This window comes from Crinia signifera, chromosome 1 (genome assembly GCF_055691185.1).
Source record: "Crinia signifera chromosome 1, ASM5569118v1, whole genome shotgun sequence".
Classification (NCBI taxonomy): domain Eukaryota; kingdom Metazoa; phylum Chordata; class Amphibia; order Anura; family Myobatrachidae; genus Crinia; species Crinia signifera.
In genome coordinates this window covers 243,315,531-243,332,855 of record NC_139217.1, presented here as the reverse complement: position 1 = coordinate 243,332,855, position 17,325 = coordinate 243,315,531, and the positions used below count along the sequence as shown (strand labels likewise).

At 45.7% G+C, this 17,325-nt stretch overlaps 1 protein-coding gene across 11 annotated transcripts in view; it reads right to left on the bottom strand.

Moving 5' to 3' along the window:
* The window catches only part of SUSD1 (sushi domain containing 1), a 200,582-nt gene that overhangs the window by 35,963 nt on the left and 147,294 nt on the right, over positions 1 to 17,325 (bottom strand). For 9 of the 11 annotated variants that reach the window (XR_014472984.1, XR_014472986.1, XM_083179480.1 and 6 more), the window contains one exon: positions 3,199 to 3,292. Coding sequence is in view for 9 of the 11 variants with exons in the window: in XM_083179480.1 (XP_083035606.1) it covers positions 3,199 to 3,292 (94 nt within the window). In the remaining 2 variants the exon portion in view is untranslated. Of the gene's footprint in view, positions 1 to 3,013; positions 3,095 to 3,198; positions 3,293 to 17,325 lie in introns of those variants that run through there. The other 2 variants (XM_083179485.1, XM_083179494.1) reach the window with 1 other exon arrangement.

Genomic DNA, 17,325 nt, shown 5'->3' with positions numbered 1-17,325 from the left:
TGATATAGTAAAATCGCTTAGAAAATGCCCCTACATGGCTAGGTGTGTAGGCCCCATAAGGATACAATTATAATTAGGGATGGTCATCGGTGGGTTATACATCAATGGTCACTATCGATGGTACCATTGATGGAGAACTTTGATGGTGTGGGCAGCACGGATGGTGTAACTGCCTTTAGGCACTGACGTCATGGGTTTGATTCCCACCATGGCCATAATGGTGTGGAGTTTTTATACTCTTTAATCATTCATACTTGCATGGGTTTCCTCCAGGTACTATGGTTTCTTTCCACAATCCAAAAATATACAAGTAGGTTATACCCCTTTCTCATCGCAAATGCGGGGTCACACCCGGATTTGGACACGGGTCTGTATCTGGTGCTCCCAGTGACGTCGTTCAGGGGGCGGGACAGAGCGTCAGGTGGGTGCGGGGTAGAAGGCAGCACTGAGGTGACACTACTGCCTCCTCCATAGAAATGAATGCGACCTGGGTTGCTCAAGCCAGGTTATCCATTCAGACTCAGAAAAATATATTAACCGAAGTTAATCTGTTTCATAAACAGTAACATTAACATTTATTAGTTACACAATAAAACAATAAAAAATGTGCAAGATAAATGGGCAAGACGGAGGGACCAAGGGTGGTGTAGGGACCGGTCATATATACTGTAACCTGCTCTGATCCAATGAAGAAAGTCCTTGTGGAATGCAGTCCAAAGGTAAGTTGCTTTCCGGGTGTCGCTGGAGGGATCGTTCTTGAGAATTGTTGGAGGAGGGCCAATCTTAAACCTCAACTAGTGCTGCGATTGAAAGTCCCGATGATGTGGAATAAGCATCCAAAAGGGTGAAGGCAGTGGCGTAGCTTGGTTTGGGGCGCCCCCTCCCCGCCGTTAATGGGAGGGTGCCTCCCCCCCTCCCCGCCGGCCTCCCCACCCGCCGGTGCCCGGTGCCCCCCCATCGCCGCAGGCTTCCCTGTCTGCGCGTCCAGGCTCCACACTTGGCTTCAAATAATAATTCTATGCAGACGGACCGCAATAAAATGGCCGCCCCCATACCGCAGACAGTTTCATTTTATCGTGGTCCGTCTCCATAGAATTGATTGAAGCCAGGAGGGGAGCCGCGACGCGCAGACAGGTAAGCCTGCAGGGATGAGGGGCGGGGGCATTACTATAGCACCGCAGCCCCCGCGGTCGCGGGGGGGCGCTGTGCATGTGGGGGCGCCGGGGGGCTGCGGTGCTATAGTTACGCCACTGGGTGAAGGTGGAAACATGATGGTGTGGTGAATGATCAGATGAATAAGCAGGTAGTGGTCCAATACAGCCACCCAGGCTGTATTGGACCACTACCTGATTTAGATTTAGGGGAGTTATTTTGTTTCTGTGCAGGAAAAATACTGACCGCTTTATTTTTACACCACAATATAGATCTCACTTTGAAGTACAAACCCCACCCAAATCTAACTCTCTCTGCACATGTTACATCTGCCCCATCTGCAGTGCACATAATTTTGTCCATTTGAGAAGGACTTTGTCTTTGAGAATGATCCAGAATAAGGGCCTATATGTGTACACAGCATGTCCTGAAGCATGTCATCTCTAGCAATGTCTACTGCTTGCCCTGCTACAGGTCTGTCAGAGGATGGTGCAGGCATCCTGCAGCAGCGCACATATCATGGGTACCCAGTATGTAATTCCAATCCATGGGATCGGGCAACATATAGTCTAGTGCAAGCATGTCCAAACTTGGTCCTCCAGCTGTTGTGAAGTGCAAGTCCCATCATACCTTGCCACAGTTTTGCTTTTAGGTAAGGCTAAAACTATTACAAGGCATGCTGGGATGTGTAGTTTCACAACAGCTGAAGGACCAAGGTTGGACATGTTGGACATGTTGGACATGTCTGGTCTAATGTGTACCCAGCTTTACTGTGCACATTAATTACGTAGCTTCAGGCATTTAACCCAGGAGCTAAAAGGACTAATGGAATTCCTCCCTATAAATGAATAACCCTAAAATAAAAACTAGCTACAATGACATGCTACAAACTAAAACAGGAATAATATTGTACAAAATGTCCATTTACATAAAAGCCTGCCAAAACAATCCAACAGACTGACAATCCAAAGAAACAATACTGTTAAGGAGGAATTCAATTGCCTTACGGTTTTATTATTAAATTGCAGTACTGAAATGGGATGCAGTGATCACCACATTCTTTTTTCACACACCTCCATAAAAATTCAGATTTTTCCTAAAATCATTCATTTTAAGGAACATCAGTGGAACATGTTCTATGTACCTAGTGGTGTTGTCTGCATCCATCATTGAGAGTCAGGTCTTTTACAGCAGTAGTGAGTATCTAGTGTGTGAGTGTTTGTAAGTGTGTGTGGGTAACTCCCTGTGGGTGTGTGACACCGCTTCTGCCTCCTGGATTCATCCACTGGGATAACTACAGCTGCCAGCAACCGAAGCACCCTCCATCAACCCCCAGGTCTCCCCTGGCAAGACAGAGGGGAGAACATTGGGAGCCTAAGAGATCACCAGATGGCACCGGACAAGTAACTATATACAGGTCGAGTATCCCGTATCCGAATATCCGTTATCCGAATTATTCCGAAAACCAGACATTCCAGAAAGTGAAAAAAAAATTTTTTTTTGCTAAAAACTCACTGGGGACATTTGTAACAGCATCACTGGGGACATGATATGTAACTGGCACTATATATGTGCAAGACAATGATTGCTTGGCATTCAAATTCAGTGCTGAGATAGTAGACACATTTTGTTTCACGTTTTGAAACCTTGTTTTATGAACAAATAAAATATATTTGTGTGTATTTTATGTGGTAATAAAATATATTTGTGTGTATATTATGTGTTTATACAGCATAAATGCAAGATACTTCAAAATACATCATTGAAATATTAAAATATTCCGAAATACGGAATAATCTGTTATCCAAAATTCTCCTGGCCGAGCATTTTGGATAAGGGATACTCAACCTGTAATAGTTTTGTTTTTTTGTGATGAAAGCGTAGCAAGTTTTTTACCTCACATTCAATTGAATTGCCCCTTTAGTGTGACACTTAGGTATCCCTGTCAGTTAAAAACAAATTGCTAAAATTAGTTGTAAAATACAGACCAGTTCAATTATGAATTGGTTATATATTTAGGTTTGTATGGTTTAAAAAAACACTTACCTGATGGGTCCATTCCTATCAATTAGCTGAAAACGAAATTTAAGCAATTGATTGTGCGTTGGTCTGATTGTTTCAAATGTAGGGAGTGAAGGTTCTGAAATAGATAAGACACCAGTTTTTTAAGCAGATGTTAACTTTAGAAAAAAGATTAATTAAGGCAACAGGGTAAGACCTCTTAATCTATGCAATTCTGCAGTTGAACCGGTTATCTGTCTCTTCCCCTATCCACATCCGTTTCCTGGTTACTGCTGCTACAGTACTTGTTGCCAATTCCCATGATGGTACATAGCCTGGGGTTGCATCACAATATATGGAGAAGGGAATGCAAAGTATTTTTTATATGGGGGGAGCAGCATATTGAGAAGGGGAGTGCCCTGTATATATGGGGCACTACTTGGAGGGGTATGGGGCCGGGTGCAGTGTTTATTTAGGGGAAGTATATTGTGAGGGGTGCAGAATATGAAAGAGGATGGGATTGTAGTGTATATAAGGGTATTTATGATAAGGGTACAGTGTACATAGGTGTGTGTATGTCCACATACAGTAGGTGAGGCTGCTATAATATATCCACACTGGTCTCCATACAATAAGCCTGTGCGGTGGTACACACACTATTAGAAAATAGCTACCGCACCGCCAGTGCATGGTGAAGTATATGTAAATCCACCCCGTTTTTGTCTGTATTTATCTTTTTATACACTTTTTATGTTAATTGTAATGAAGCTGTTTACCATATCCATTGTTTTAGACACTTCTATATCACCTATTAAGGGCAGAAATGGGTTCACACATAAGGCAACATCATCCCTGTCCTTGGTGCCCACTTTGCTTTTTTTCATCCTATTTCTATAGACTGTATATGAGAGGGGGTGTTTCTCTCTATATAATTAGCAAATGCCGCCATTATGACAGAGGGCCTAATTCCAACCTGTTTGCTAGGCTGCGTTCACACAGCTGAGAACTCATCCCCGAAGGCGACAGAAATCATTCAATGGATGCCGACCATGGAATGAAGTCCACTTTGGAAATACAAGTCAGTCAGAACTGTCTTTTATTTACGCCGAAGACCGTCGAAAAGTAAATGTCCAGTGTTTTACCCTGATGCCGCCTTCCGCCCGTCCCCTCCCTCCTCTACCCATGTTAATGCCTCGTGTGATCTGCACATGTGCAAATACCATCGAAACGGGCCCAAATGTGTCCCCTTCCAAGTCAGCCTGAATGAGGCTGAGAGTTTGCTGTGCGCAAATTGATACACTGTCTAAAACCATTTTAGATATTCCTGAGAAACTAATCAGTGGACTTTCATATTTCGTTAAGCTCAAAATCTCATTTGTACAGCTTCTAATGGAGTTTCTTATAGCTGTCATTGATGATGCTTCTGCTAAAAGACAAATAACGAAAAAGCCTACAGTACTGTATCATCAGCAAAAACATAGACATGAGCACTGGCAGTGATACAGTAATGACTTTTGTTTCTCCATGTAGATCAAAGGGCAGCCACTGGTAATACAGTAGCTCTGTGCTAAGATTCGCGGTACTTCTGTAGTTTCATGGTGGCAGTTACGTAGTTAGCGTAGCGTCCCCGTCAGAATTAGCGTAGTGTTCCCACGGCCAGCTCAGGCGGCGTAGTCAGTGTCCCTGTCAGTAGCAGCGTTGTGTTACCACCCGTTCGCGGCCAGCCGAAGCTTACATAGTTAGCGTGGTCAGTCAGCGTTACGCAGTTAATGTAGTCAGTCAGCGCTTATTACATTGTGTGGGAACCATTGACCATTTTAACCTGCCTGACATGACAAGTGTGAATGTGTTCCTAAAACACCGACACTATCCACGCCAGCCCGGATCATTCCGAGCGTAGCAAACCCCGCGAGGGGACCTGTTACGCGTCCTCACGACTTATTCATACCCCCATTATCCACGTCGGTGTGGAGTTTATTTTATAAAGTGAGGCGAGCGCACGTGCTACCGAACCCCTGTCCATCTCCCTGAAGCGGACACAGGCAGGGTTGCCGTACCCTGCTGTAATAATTACTGAGAAGCACAAGTGTGTGAGACGTTCCTGCTTCTCAGACAGATGGAGCGCCTCTCCGCCGGCGCCCGTATGATCCCCTCTCTGCCGGCTTCTGCCAGCGCAGGAGATCTGGCGGTTACCGGTGCTGTGTGAGAGGCGCTCGCTAGACTTGCGAGGGACACCGGGGACAGAGCCGCAGCTCCTGGGGACAGTACGGTGACTAGCTGCCTGACGGGGACACTTTGCTGACTTCGCAGGGCTGCCGCGGAGTCACTACGCTGACTACGCTAGGCAGCTATTGGGCTACGCTGACAACGTAGTTTAGCCTACGCTGAAAACGTAGCGTAGCCTGCCGCCGTGATATTACACAAGTACCAATTCGCTTATGGCAGCAAAGGCTTTGCCATGCGAAATACAATATTCTGCAGAATAGTGGCAAAAACTCCATATGAACTTTAGCATGATAAGTCTCATTTTGGATGCAAGGGTCAAATGTGTGTATATTTTTTAAACTAAACATTATAGCCAACCCTCTAAATTGTTTAGGATTTTTCTGCACATACCAGATTTCCTCTGTATAGATCTATTGTAGGGCCTTGCCCTCAGACTGTAAAAAGGGAATGGACTGAGACCAACACCTTGCAAACAAGATTACATATAATGTTACGCATTTAAAGTTCTCTCGTGATCTGAAAGCTTTTCAACACGTCACTTTACCATGGATCAATGTGTATTTTAGAGGACCTATATTAGTAAATTGGGTGGAGACTGTGGCTCACCTTGTCTGAAAGCCTGCTATTGTTCCTTTGTGAGTTTGTGTAGTCACAAAGTCATATGTACAGAAGCAAAATGTCCTAAGAAATTCTATTACATTTCTTGATGCCTTGTACAACTGCACAGTGCCATCTAGTGTACAACTGACTGTTGCACACACTAAGTAATTTAAACAAACCACAAATGAGTACAAATACAATTAAAAAAAATATATTAAAATATAGTTCACACACATAAAATGTAATATAATTTACCAAAAAGTAATAATGTATAATAGATATTTTTGAAGCAATAATCCCTAGAAGCATGGTATAGAATTTGCAGATGAAATTGGAAAACATCATCCACATGACAATTAAAAATGAATGCCCATAGCAAAAGGTTGTGAGACATTAGACAATGAAAAGGTCTTCAGGGAGCACTTGCAATGTTCCTAGATGTGTACTTGTTATAACCACGATGGATCCCTGACAGTTTAACACAAAACAGACTCTATTGCAATGGTTACCAAGAGAGAGTGTCACATTTTGTCATGGCATGTTTCTTATAACACACATCTCACAACTGATGACAGCATTACACAGTACGTACCGCTGAACAGGGAGGGCTGCCCAGCTACTAAAGGAGTGCTGGTCATGCCCCCAAAATTATGATAACAGGGGTCGCCAGCAAGGACCCGTCCCTCTGTCCAACATTCCTCCCCCTTCTCGGACAGGCGCGCCAGGTCCCGCATTGCTAGCCATGAAAATAGACCTGCCTATGCTATTGGTCTCCTTGCTATGTCCACACCCAATGCATGTAGAGTAGAATGCAATTGCTAAAATGTAAATTTAAACTATAACATGAAGTCCACGCAGAACATCCATATTACATGCTGTGTAACCACAATCTGGATAGAATGAATTCCATCAAGAATGAATCTAAAGAGCAGGGGTAACCAACTCCAGTCCTCGAGAACTACCACTTAGAGATTAGAACTACCAACTCGAGTTAGATTAAGTTTAGGTGATTGATAGATAGTCCAGCCAATTAGGTAGAAAAGGGTTTGTAGCTTGTGCACGGGTATATAAAGAGTAGTCAGATGATACTGCTTCCTCTTTGAGTCTGGAATCAGTTAAGTCACCACACTTTTATTTTTATAATCCCTTAATCCTACTTTTAAACCTTATGTCTGTGATCTTGTCTGCTCCATGTTGCTCAAGGTTCCCTTTCCTGGAGCACATAGCTAAAGGTTCCCTGTTCTCGAGCACATATCTCAAGCACATGTAGACAGTGTCAGGGTTGGGGATTTCTTTGCTCCCTGGCAGTGGTGGCGCTGCAGTGCCACCTGCTGGTGCTCTGGTTACTAGGTTTGATTCCACTTCTGTGGCATTTAATATGTGTTGAGGGAGGCCTCTGTTTGCGGGCCTCCCTGCCTCACTTGGGCTGGTGCAATCTCAGTCACCCATGGCTGTTTAGATTGGCCCACCTTTTGTTCCCTGTGCAGCCTTCCTGCCTACTGGCATTGGTGGTCCTCAGGCTGCGTAACCTTGGTTACATGGCCTTATGCCTCTTAATTTTAGTTTACCAGCGATGTTTTTATTGCTGGTGGGTCATCAGTTTGCAGACTACATGGTTGGTTACCTCACCTCAGACTGATGGGCACCTGGTGGTTTATACAGGCCAGCAGCAGCTTGGTTTACAGGGTTTTCCATTGCAGCAGGCTGCATATCTGCAATACGCCCCTTTCCCAGGGTTACAGTGTGCATTGTACGTACATGCGTGGGCTGGCGCATCCCCACTGCAGTCCCCCTTTTTGGCGGTCTGGTGCGTTCTCTGGCATTTCTGGGGCAGGTTTCCCTGTGGCTAGGGTCTCTGTACGTTCCCCTAGTTTCCCGATGTGCCCTCCCCCGCGGGGTCTGTGGGTCAGTTGAGGCGACCTCCTGCGTGGTTAATGTCATTGTTTCCCAAAGTGTTTACATTGTGATGTCTCATGCCTGTGTTTTCTCCTAAGGTCACAGTTGGTGTGGGTCATATTTCCTCTGCGGCTGGGCCGTCACCACTGGATGTTGCTCTGGTGATATCTCACAGGGATTCTACGGCATAAACTGAGTGGATCCCATCGACGCTGCTTCCTTCAGGTGTGGTATTCAGGTTCCCCTGAATACCCACGCAAATTTGCTAGATTAGTGGCACATGAGGTGGCTAAACAGGTTTGCAAAGACGGTCATCCCAAGAGGTATAGGGCTCCTGTGAGTCCTATGCCCTCTTCTGACATGGTGCATTACGCCAACGCAGTGGTCACCAGCGGCTTGCGGAAAGGTATAAGGATGAGATCAAGAAGGGTAAATTTGTCGTCTTTATGTTAACTGTTGACATCAAAAAGGGATTTGACAAGGCTAAAAGGTGACAGGCTCTGGGGATAACTCATACAGGAGTTTTCACGGCTGGCTGAAGGGTTTTCTGATGTTTGCCTCGTGATATTTAGATACCAGGCCTGATGAGCATAAAAACATTTTTAGATACCTGTTTTTGTAAATGAGACCTTTTTATCCTATAAAGGTTGTGCCTGGAAGGATTACGATAATCCATTTTTTTTCTGAATCACAACGGCACTCGGGTCATGCCCATGGGATTCAAGGATGTAGAAATATGGTTAGAGGTTATCAGCCTAAGCTGTCCATCTACCAAGGCCTCCGGCAAGAAGGTGTTTCAGGGGGGAAAGGGTAGTGTCAAAACGAGATGAGTGCTTTGCGTTCAATGACTCAAAGTGTGACAGGGGTGCCAAGTGCCATTTTCACCACGAATGTTGGCTATGCAGCACGGGTCCCCCTGCAAAATTCTCCAAGTACATCACATCTGGTCAACATGCGGAGCAGGGAGATGCTGGCACTGGCAGCAAGTAAGGTCCCTCCCCCATGGTAGTTTTGGAGTTGTCCCATTGGTTGAGTCGTAACCAAAACAGGGCAGGTTTTATTACAAGGTTTTGGGATAGTTTTCGCTTACCCATGGGTCAGTCAGTGTAGTTTCTAGCAGGAATTTGAAGTTGGCCAGGAACTTGCCGCGGGTGGTATGGCAGAAGGTGCAGGCTAAGGTGTCATTGGGTCAGATGGTTGGCACTTTTCCATTGGAGCCACTGCCTGATATGTGCTTATTATCCCCTAGGGGGTGGCACCTAAGAAAGCTCCTGGTAAATACCGGCTGATCCAGCACCTGTCGTACCCCCCACGGTTCTTCCATTACGGTGCAATTCCTGACAAATTATGCAGTGTTCGGTATCAACTGTTTGATGAGGTCCTCAGTTTGGGGGTGGCACGCTAATGGCCAAGATGGACATTGAGTCCGCCTTTTGCCGCTTCACCTGGACCCTTCCGTTTTATGGGTTTCCAATTAGACGCAGGGGTTTCCATTGACAGGTGTCTGCCCATGGGCTGTTTCTATCTCCTGTTCCTACTTTGGGAAATGTAGCACTTTTTGCACTGGTGCATCCAGTCTGATACAGGTTGATTTATTGTGGCACGCTACTTTGCTGATTTCCTTTTGTAGGGCCGGAGACAGCACAGTGTGTGAGCATTGTCTCTCTTCTTCCACCAGACTCTTCAGAGCTTTGGTTAGGGCCACGGCGGGAGTCAGGGACCCACATCATACCGTTGGATTGTCCCAGGAGATTTGTGATGACTTGGTCATCTGGTCCTGGTTCAGTTTAGTTGGGGCCTCTGAACCATCCCCAAATTCCAGACTGCAGCTGTTTACTGATGCTGCGTGGTCTTTTGGTTTTGGGGGCATTTCTTCAGGGCGAATGGCCGTGGCTCCACGGCCCCAGTAGTTTTATCACGGTTCAAGTTCACAAAGTGTTGTGAGTTGGCCCTAGATCCGCACCCCTCGGTCTCACTTGTCCACGTTCTGCATGGCAGATTGTAGAGCGGGCATGACGGAGTAAGCCTTGCGACTCCTGGCTACTTCTACTCTTAGGGCCTATTCGGTTGCTTGGCAGGACTGGGTGGCCTTTCAGATGGCCCCGGGGGGGGCAGCGGTAAGTCGTTGACGACTGTTTGCTGGCTTTCGTGTGGGCTTACTATAAACGCGGTAGGTCCAGGTTGGCCATGGAGGCTGCCTTTGCCGGCAACTCCTTCTATGCCTGCGAAGGCTCTGAGGGGTTGGTCTAGGGAACAGCCAGTTTCTGCAGTCTCTCGCAAACCTATCAATTTGCAGATACTGTGTAAGTTGATCGCATGCTTACCTGGGTTTGCTGAGAGCAAGTATCGAGGTGACCCTGTTCAGGTTTCTTTCGCATTTGCTTTCTTTGGCGTGTTTTGCATTAGCAAACTGGTAGTGGCCAATAAGAGGTCTGCTGATTCAAGTCTTCTGGCACAGTCAGGTGATGCGCAAGATACGCCATTCTAAGAATGATCAGCTAGGCAAGGGTTGCTGGGTGTCCTTGGGTGCTCAGGATTACAGTGACATCTGCCCAGTGCTGCTGGCAAGGGCTTGTGTGCCCTGTAGGACAGTTGTAGGACAGTTGCAGCCTTGCAGTTTTTGGCACATAAAGCTCTGCCTTACTGCACTTTCAGTTTACGGCTGTGTTTAAGCGTTATAAGGCCACGGTTCTGAAGTGGTTTAGCGGGAGGGGGGTAATTTTAGAACCTGGCTGTGGCGGGAAGGCGCTCGTGACCGGCAGTCATGTTGAGGTACAGGTGGTCACTGTGCAGTATTGCCCCCCTTTGCAAGGACGACTGGTGAGTCCTACTTCTGTGGGAGGACGTTGGCCACTTCCTGGAAGTGTCCTCAACAAGCCATTGAAGGGGCGGTTTGATCGTCACAGCCCGGGCTGTACCTTTAGATTGGTGGGGGTGTTCATAGCCCATTTTATAAATTGCTGCGTTTTAGTCGCCGCCATTATTAACACCCATTGATCTTCAGTTCAGCCTTGCAGTTTCTGCCTTTAATGCACTTACAGTTACGACTATGTTTAAGCATTGTTTGGCTGCTTTGGGCTTACGGGCAGCCCATTACGGTACTCATTCATTCCGTATTGGTGCGGCCACTGGCGTGGCTGGGCTTCCGGCATCCGCCTTTCAAGAAATGGGGCGTTGGAAGTCCTCCACATTTAAATATTATGTACGCTTAGATAAGGTGTAATTTGAGCTTGTTGCGCGTACTCAAAAACCTATGGTTTACACTCAGTTTTGGAATGGCCAGCATTCCGGAATTGAGGGTGTGAAGGGAATTTTTCAATTTTTCCTCCGAATGTGGGCTAATTACAATTGGCTTCCCCCTCAAGTCCACCGGAGGTTTTTAAGGTTTTCACCTTCACTTGGGTCCTTTATTTGTATTTATTCAAGTTGTGCATTGTAGATGTCCAAACTTCAAGTTGTGTCTATCTTACAGTTTAAGTTTATGATTCTTTTTCAGCCCCTTCCCCTCCCGCATTGACTCATGCATAGTCTGGTTCCTATGGAAACTAATTTATTTTCTGGGCATCAAAGCATCCGTTAGCTGCCAAGGCACCTATAGCATTAGGGGCACAGGCGGTGAATTGGTTTGGTGTCAGGGGTCTGAGCTGGAACGGTTTGTTAGCCTTGTTGTATGCTAAGGAGCATAGATGGGGCCGCCCAGATGTGTTAGTTGTCCACCTCGTGGCAACGATTTGGGCCGCGTGACCAGCATTAGTCTGATCTTAAAAGTGGAAGCCAATTTGAGGAAGTTAGTTTTACGCTGACCTGGGTTGCGAGTTGTGTGGTCGCTTTAATTGGAGGTGCTGTCGCTATCTGGCAGCCATTGAAAAGGACAGGCGTAAAGTTAATTTTGCTGTTTCCAAAGCGGTCTCATCCTTGGGCAGCATAGCCGTTCGGCACCCGTCTTTAGTTTATAAGTCTCCCTCTTAATATAGAAAGGATAGTGTCCATCTGTCAGACAAAGGCATGGTGGTCTTTCTCCAAGATCTATTCACTTGTTTAGATTGTGGGTTTTTTTTTTTTTTTAGTTTAGCATAGATTTATTGTTAGGGTTGGCGGGCTGCGATTCTGCAGTAGTTACCAGTAAGGGTAATTTTGAACCTAGCTGTGGCAGGAAGGCGCTCTCGACCAGCGGTCATTTTGAGGTACAGGTGGTCGCTGTGCGGTATTGCCCCCCTTTGACAGGACGGTTGGTGAGTCCTGCCTCTGCGGGGGGACGTTGGCCACTTTCTCAAAGTGTCCTCGCCATGCCATAGAAGGGGCGGTAAGTGCGGGCTGTGTCTTAAATTGGATGGGGGCGGTTCATCGCCCTAGTTATAAGTTGCGGCGTTGTAGTCATCGCCATTACTAACATTCTTGACCTGAGCTGGTCTCCAAGCACTTTCCTGGCCATCCCTTTACAATAGGGTCATACCACTTAATAAATATCCATGACCTTTTAACTTATGCAGTTGTCCGTGTGATTATTTTAGAATAAGGTGTCTGTATGATTTATTTCTAGGGGTAATATAGAGTTAAGTTAAGGTAAATATCAATCATGATAATTCAATAGGCGCCTTAACATTTTCCAGGTCTCCTCACAGAATCACAAGTTAAGTAATTATCTCTACCTGTGGATCTTTTGTAATTTGGTAGTGAGTGATGAGTGCACCTGTACACTTGCAAGGTGGTCTGGAAAACATAAACTGTTGGTAGCTCTCGAGGACTCAAGTTGGGTACCACTGCTATAGATCATATCATAAAAAAAAAAATTCTGAATAGGACTGACCATGCCCCTAGCATCGTGTCCATATTCGCCATCCCGGAATGGCATAGTCTAAACACCATATGGAAACTGGCAAGGTAGTGCTACTTCCATCTGTTTCTGTCAATACTGGGACCTAACTCCTTTTCTAGATCTCCCTGCTGCAGCTTATGAGCCTGATTCAGCTTCAGTCACAGTTTTGCTTAAGATGCAAAATTGCGACTGCTGTCTCTCATATGCTGGGGGCCTCCCTGCATAGGACAAGGCCACCCAGCATGCACAGTCCCTCCCTGCAATGTGACTGCATTTGCATTGCAGAAATGCGATGTAATCACATTTTTATGGTAGCTTCATGCCTCCGCAGCCTGGCTATAAAGGCATGTGCAGGGATGCATTTTATGGCTCATATCAGCTGGGTGTGATGTCCCACAGCAGCCGGGAACCACCACTAAATCAGTCCGGACACACCTACATCTGCATTTTCCGGACCACGTCACCCAACGCCATTCACCTTTCGGGAAGTGACCACAGTTTGAACCCTCGCTCATTTACTCTGCATGCATTATGCATGCATGTTGCATAATAGCGATTTTTGCATTTTTTTTGCAAGCTGGACCCTTACAAATGGCAACAGGAGGCAGAGAGCAACCCAATCAGAAGACCAACAGCACAATCCCGACAGACTGAATCCCCACATATCTTGGAGGTGAGTACAGGGGTTAGGAATAGGCACCAGGGATAGGATTAGGTTTCATCTGCAGGGGGGTGGTTAGGGTTAGGCTACGGTAGCAGTGGATTACTGTTACGTTAAGAATTAGGGGAAGGGGAAAAATACTTTACCAGATTATACAGGGATCCTGGCCACCAGTATCTGGCTATCAATCTTCTCTGTCAGGATCTGTCAATACTGTTGGTATTTAATGCCAAACCCATAGAACACATTAATAGAAATGTCAGTGGGGTTGCACAAACGCAACGTAGTAATTATTAGTGTTTATCAGGGTTTCCCCAAAATTAAAGCATACTCCACCTAACAACCCCTCCCACTGACTATCCATAACCTCCCCCTCCTGAGCCTAATCCTAATCAACCCCCCTTTCACAACCTTAACCTAATAAATTTACCTCTACACCGTAACCTAACCCTAACTCCTTCACTTCCAATGAGCAAGAAACCCCTAGCAATAAGCATGTCGGTAAGCAGCTCTTATGTGGCATGATATGCAATGGGAATTACCGTGTGTAGCATATTGTGTAATGGGTTTGTGGCATAATATGTCATGGGCATTAAGGTGTGCATAATCCCCTGTCCCACAAAGCCATGCCTTAAATTTTTGCTGTTACTGTTCGATTTCTTTTAGGTGTTGGGTTGTTTTTCACTGTGGGGCACAATTTGAATTGTGCCAGTCTAGTTCATGACTAATATTGCATTGTATCTATATTGCATAATATTGCATTGGCACAGGCAAAATACAAGTGAGATGTGTGTCATGGATATTTTTTTGTTTGTACAATACAGGTTGAGTATCCCGTATCCAAAATGCTCGGGACCAGGAGAATTTTGGATAACGGATTATTCCGTATTTTGGAATATTTTAATATTTCAATTATGTATTTTGAAGTATCTTGCATTTATGCTGTATAAACACATCAAACACATGAAATGCACACAAATATATTTTATTTGTTCAAAAAACAAGGTTTTAAAACATGAAACAAAATTTGTGTTCTATCTCAGATATTGAATTTGAATGCCAAGCAATCATTTTCTTGTACATATATATAGTGCCAGTTACATATCATGTCCTCAGTAGTGCTGTTACAAATGTCCCTAGTGAGTTTTTAGCAAAAAAAAAAAATTTTTCCCACTTTCTGGAATGTATGGTTTTCGGAATAATTCGGATAAGGGATATTCGGATAAGGGATATTCGGATACGGGATACTCAACCTGTAATAATTTAATGATCCTGCATAATTTAATGTTTTAATATTATAATTTTCTGAATAAGAAGCTGGTCGAATAAAAAGCCAACTGCAGCCTCGTAACCCTTCCCCTAGTGCATGGGATCTTGACTGCTAGTATTTTGATTATAATTACCCATGAAGATATTATATTCTAAACCAGGGGTCAGGGAACTTTTTTACCTTTTACCCCAAAATATATTTAGATACGCCGATGTTACCCCCTTGATTTAAAAGGAAGGAAATCATATAATTGTAATACACACTGTACCCCCAGAACTTGATGATATATCCTGCTAGTATGGTACACAGCCTGGCAGCCATTGATGATGATGATGATGATGATGATGATGATGATGATGATTACCATGTATGGCTGTGCGTGGTACAACATTTGTACCACACACAGCCATACATGGTAATCATCATCACCATCAACAATGGCTGCCAGGTTCTGTGTAGTTTAGCCATTGATATTGTTACGTCCAGGCAACTATTATTGACAGTCTGCATTTTTTCTCTCTAGAATAGTGATGGGTATACCTTGACAGGAGCCTATAACCAGGCAAAGAAACTCAGCACTGCAGCGGCAGTACAGACTGTACACTGCTGCGATGGTGCAGCAAATCTCTACTGAAGAAGCGGGTAGACTTGGTGGCGGGGTCCGGGGCATTACTCAGGGAAGTGTGTTCTACACAAGGTCCTGACGCACTACACTGTTCTATGTGCATGCCTGCAGGGCCGGGGCTAGGGTGTTCAGCGCCCCCCTGCAAACTGTAAATTTGCGCCTCCCATACTTTACAGAAAGACAGCATGTGCAGAAGGCGCATGCTTCAAAAAAAGGGTGTATAATGTCCATAGTAGTAGTGCCTCATACACTCATAATATGCCTAGTAGCAGCAGTACCATGACTAGACAATTTGATGGACCTGTGGCAGAAAAGGGATTTGTGCCCCAGCCCCCCCCCCCCCCCCCCACACACATGCGCGCGAAAACACTGGGAGAGTGCTCGCCAAAGTGACTTTGTGCAGGAGGGGCAGGGCCACATAATAGTACAGTGGTTCCCAAACTGTGTGCCGTGGCTCCCTGGGGTGCCTCAGGACACTTGCAGGGGTGCCCTGGGTTGGTGGTCCAGGACCAATTCAAATTATCAATGGGTAATTATTTATGAGCAAAACCAGTGCTGGAGGCTGCCAATCATAAAATGTGTGCAAACAGAAGCAATTCCTGCCCTTTACCACATAACTGACCCTAAGAATCAAATATAAACCCAATCTCATTTTTATTTTTTTTGGCCTAGGGGTGCCGCGAAAAAATTCTGATACTCTAGGGTGCCGTGATTCAGAAAAGATTGGGAACCCCTGTAATAGTACCAATTCAAATCACGCTGCACAGTAGTGTGTTATTCACATTACACCACACAGTACCACTTGTACACATTGCGCCAGGTAAAGCCCCTTAGAAACACTATGCCAGGAAAAGTCACTTAGCCACTTAGAGCCCCTTGGATACACTGCACCAGGATTATGCACACCATATTGCTAATTACATATCGTCACACACTGTAATGCCCATTACACATTATGCCACACACCATAATGCCCCTTGCATATTAAACCACACACAATAATGCCTATTACACATTATGTCACACATCTTAATGCCTATTACAAATTATACCATGTAAGGTCCGCTTACCTACATGCTCATTGCCAGGAGTTACATTCTCCTTGCCTGAGGCTGCAGGCGCACAGTGCCCCAGCGCTCCTGGAATTTGCACTTCCAGATAGCGCTGGGTGCCTTGACAGATGTTCCTGTCTCCTCTAACATGATGCCCATTTTTGGAGGGGTACAGGGTCTCTGTGTGTTCGCAGACAGAGGCACAGAGCCCCCTGCTCCTGTTTTTTTTTATGTAAACGGCAGTCGCCGGGGACCCAACAGGTGCTAGCTAGTGGAGTGAGCACCTCTCTGGCTTGGTGCACCCCCGTCACATTAAACACGCTTACCAGGTTCTCCCGCCTCTGCTTATACCTACCACCCCCTCCTTTCCATTTATCCATATGCCATCACCACCTCCCCGCCCCTTATATCTTTATGTCTATTATATCTTTGTCTATTACTGCACATCATCACAGAAAACATAAGACCCAAATACCTTTAACCTTCATTTGTTTGATGGTGGCTTTTTGGCTGCGTGCACTACTGGAGCTGGTTTAGGTGAGCCATGGACAGCATTGAGGCTCCCTCTCCCTGCTTACTGCACTGGCAGTGCTGACAAGAGATCAGGGCCCCAGTAAAATGTGGAGGCGTGGCCTAATCGCGGGAGGCGTGGCCACGCCCCCTTCGTGGATTTTTTTTTATTTTTATTTTTTTATAGAGGGATACTTTGATCATCCTCGGACCTCCCCTGAGTCATCAGCAGCATAGCCACAGCACACTGCAGCGTGTGCTGTGCTGACAGTTACAGCATGAGCTTCTCATATGCCGTCACGTATGAGAGCTTATGCTGCTGCAGCTGCTACCCCGATATGAGTTGCGGCGGAGCCCGTCACCATCCAGCAGGTATCAGGAGCCCTAGCTGCCTGGATATTTAGAAAGAATGATGCTGCTGCTCACTCTGCTCAGTGCAGATTCCCCCATCATTCCCCAGGGAGTCCTGCTGCTTTACGCTGCCAGTGCCGCGTCCTGTTATAGGCACAGCGGCGG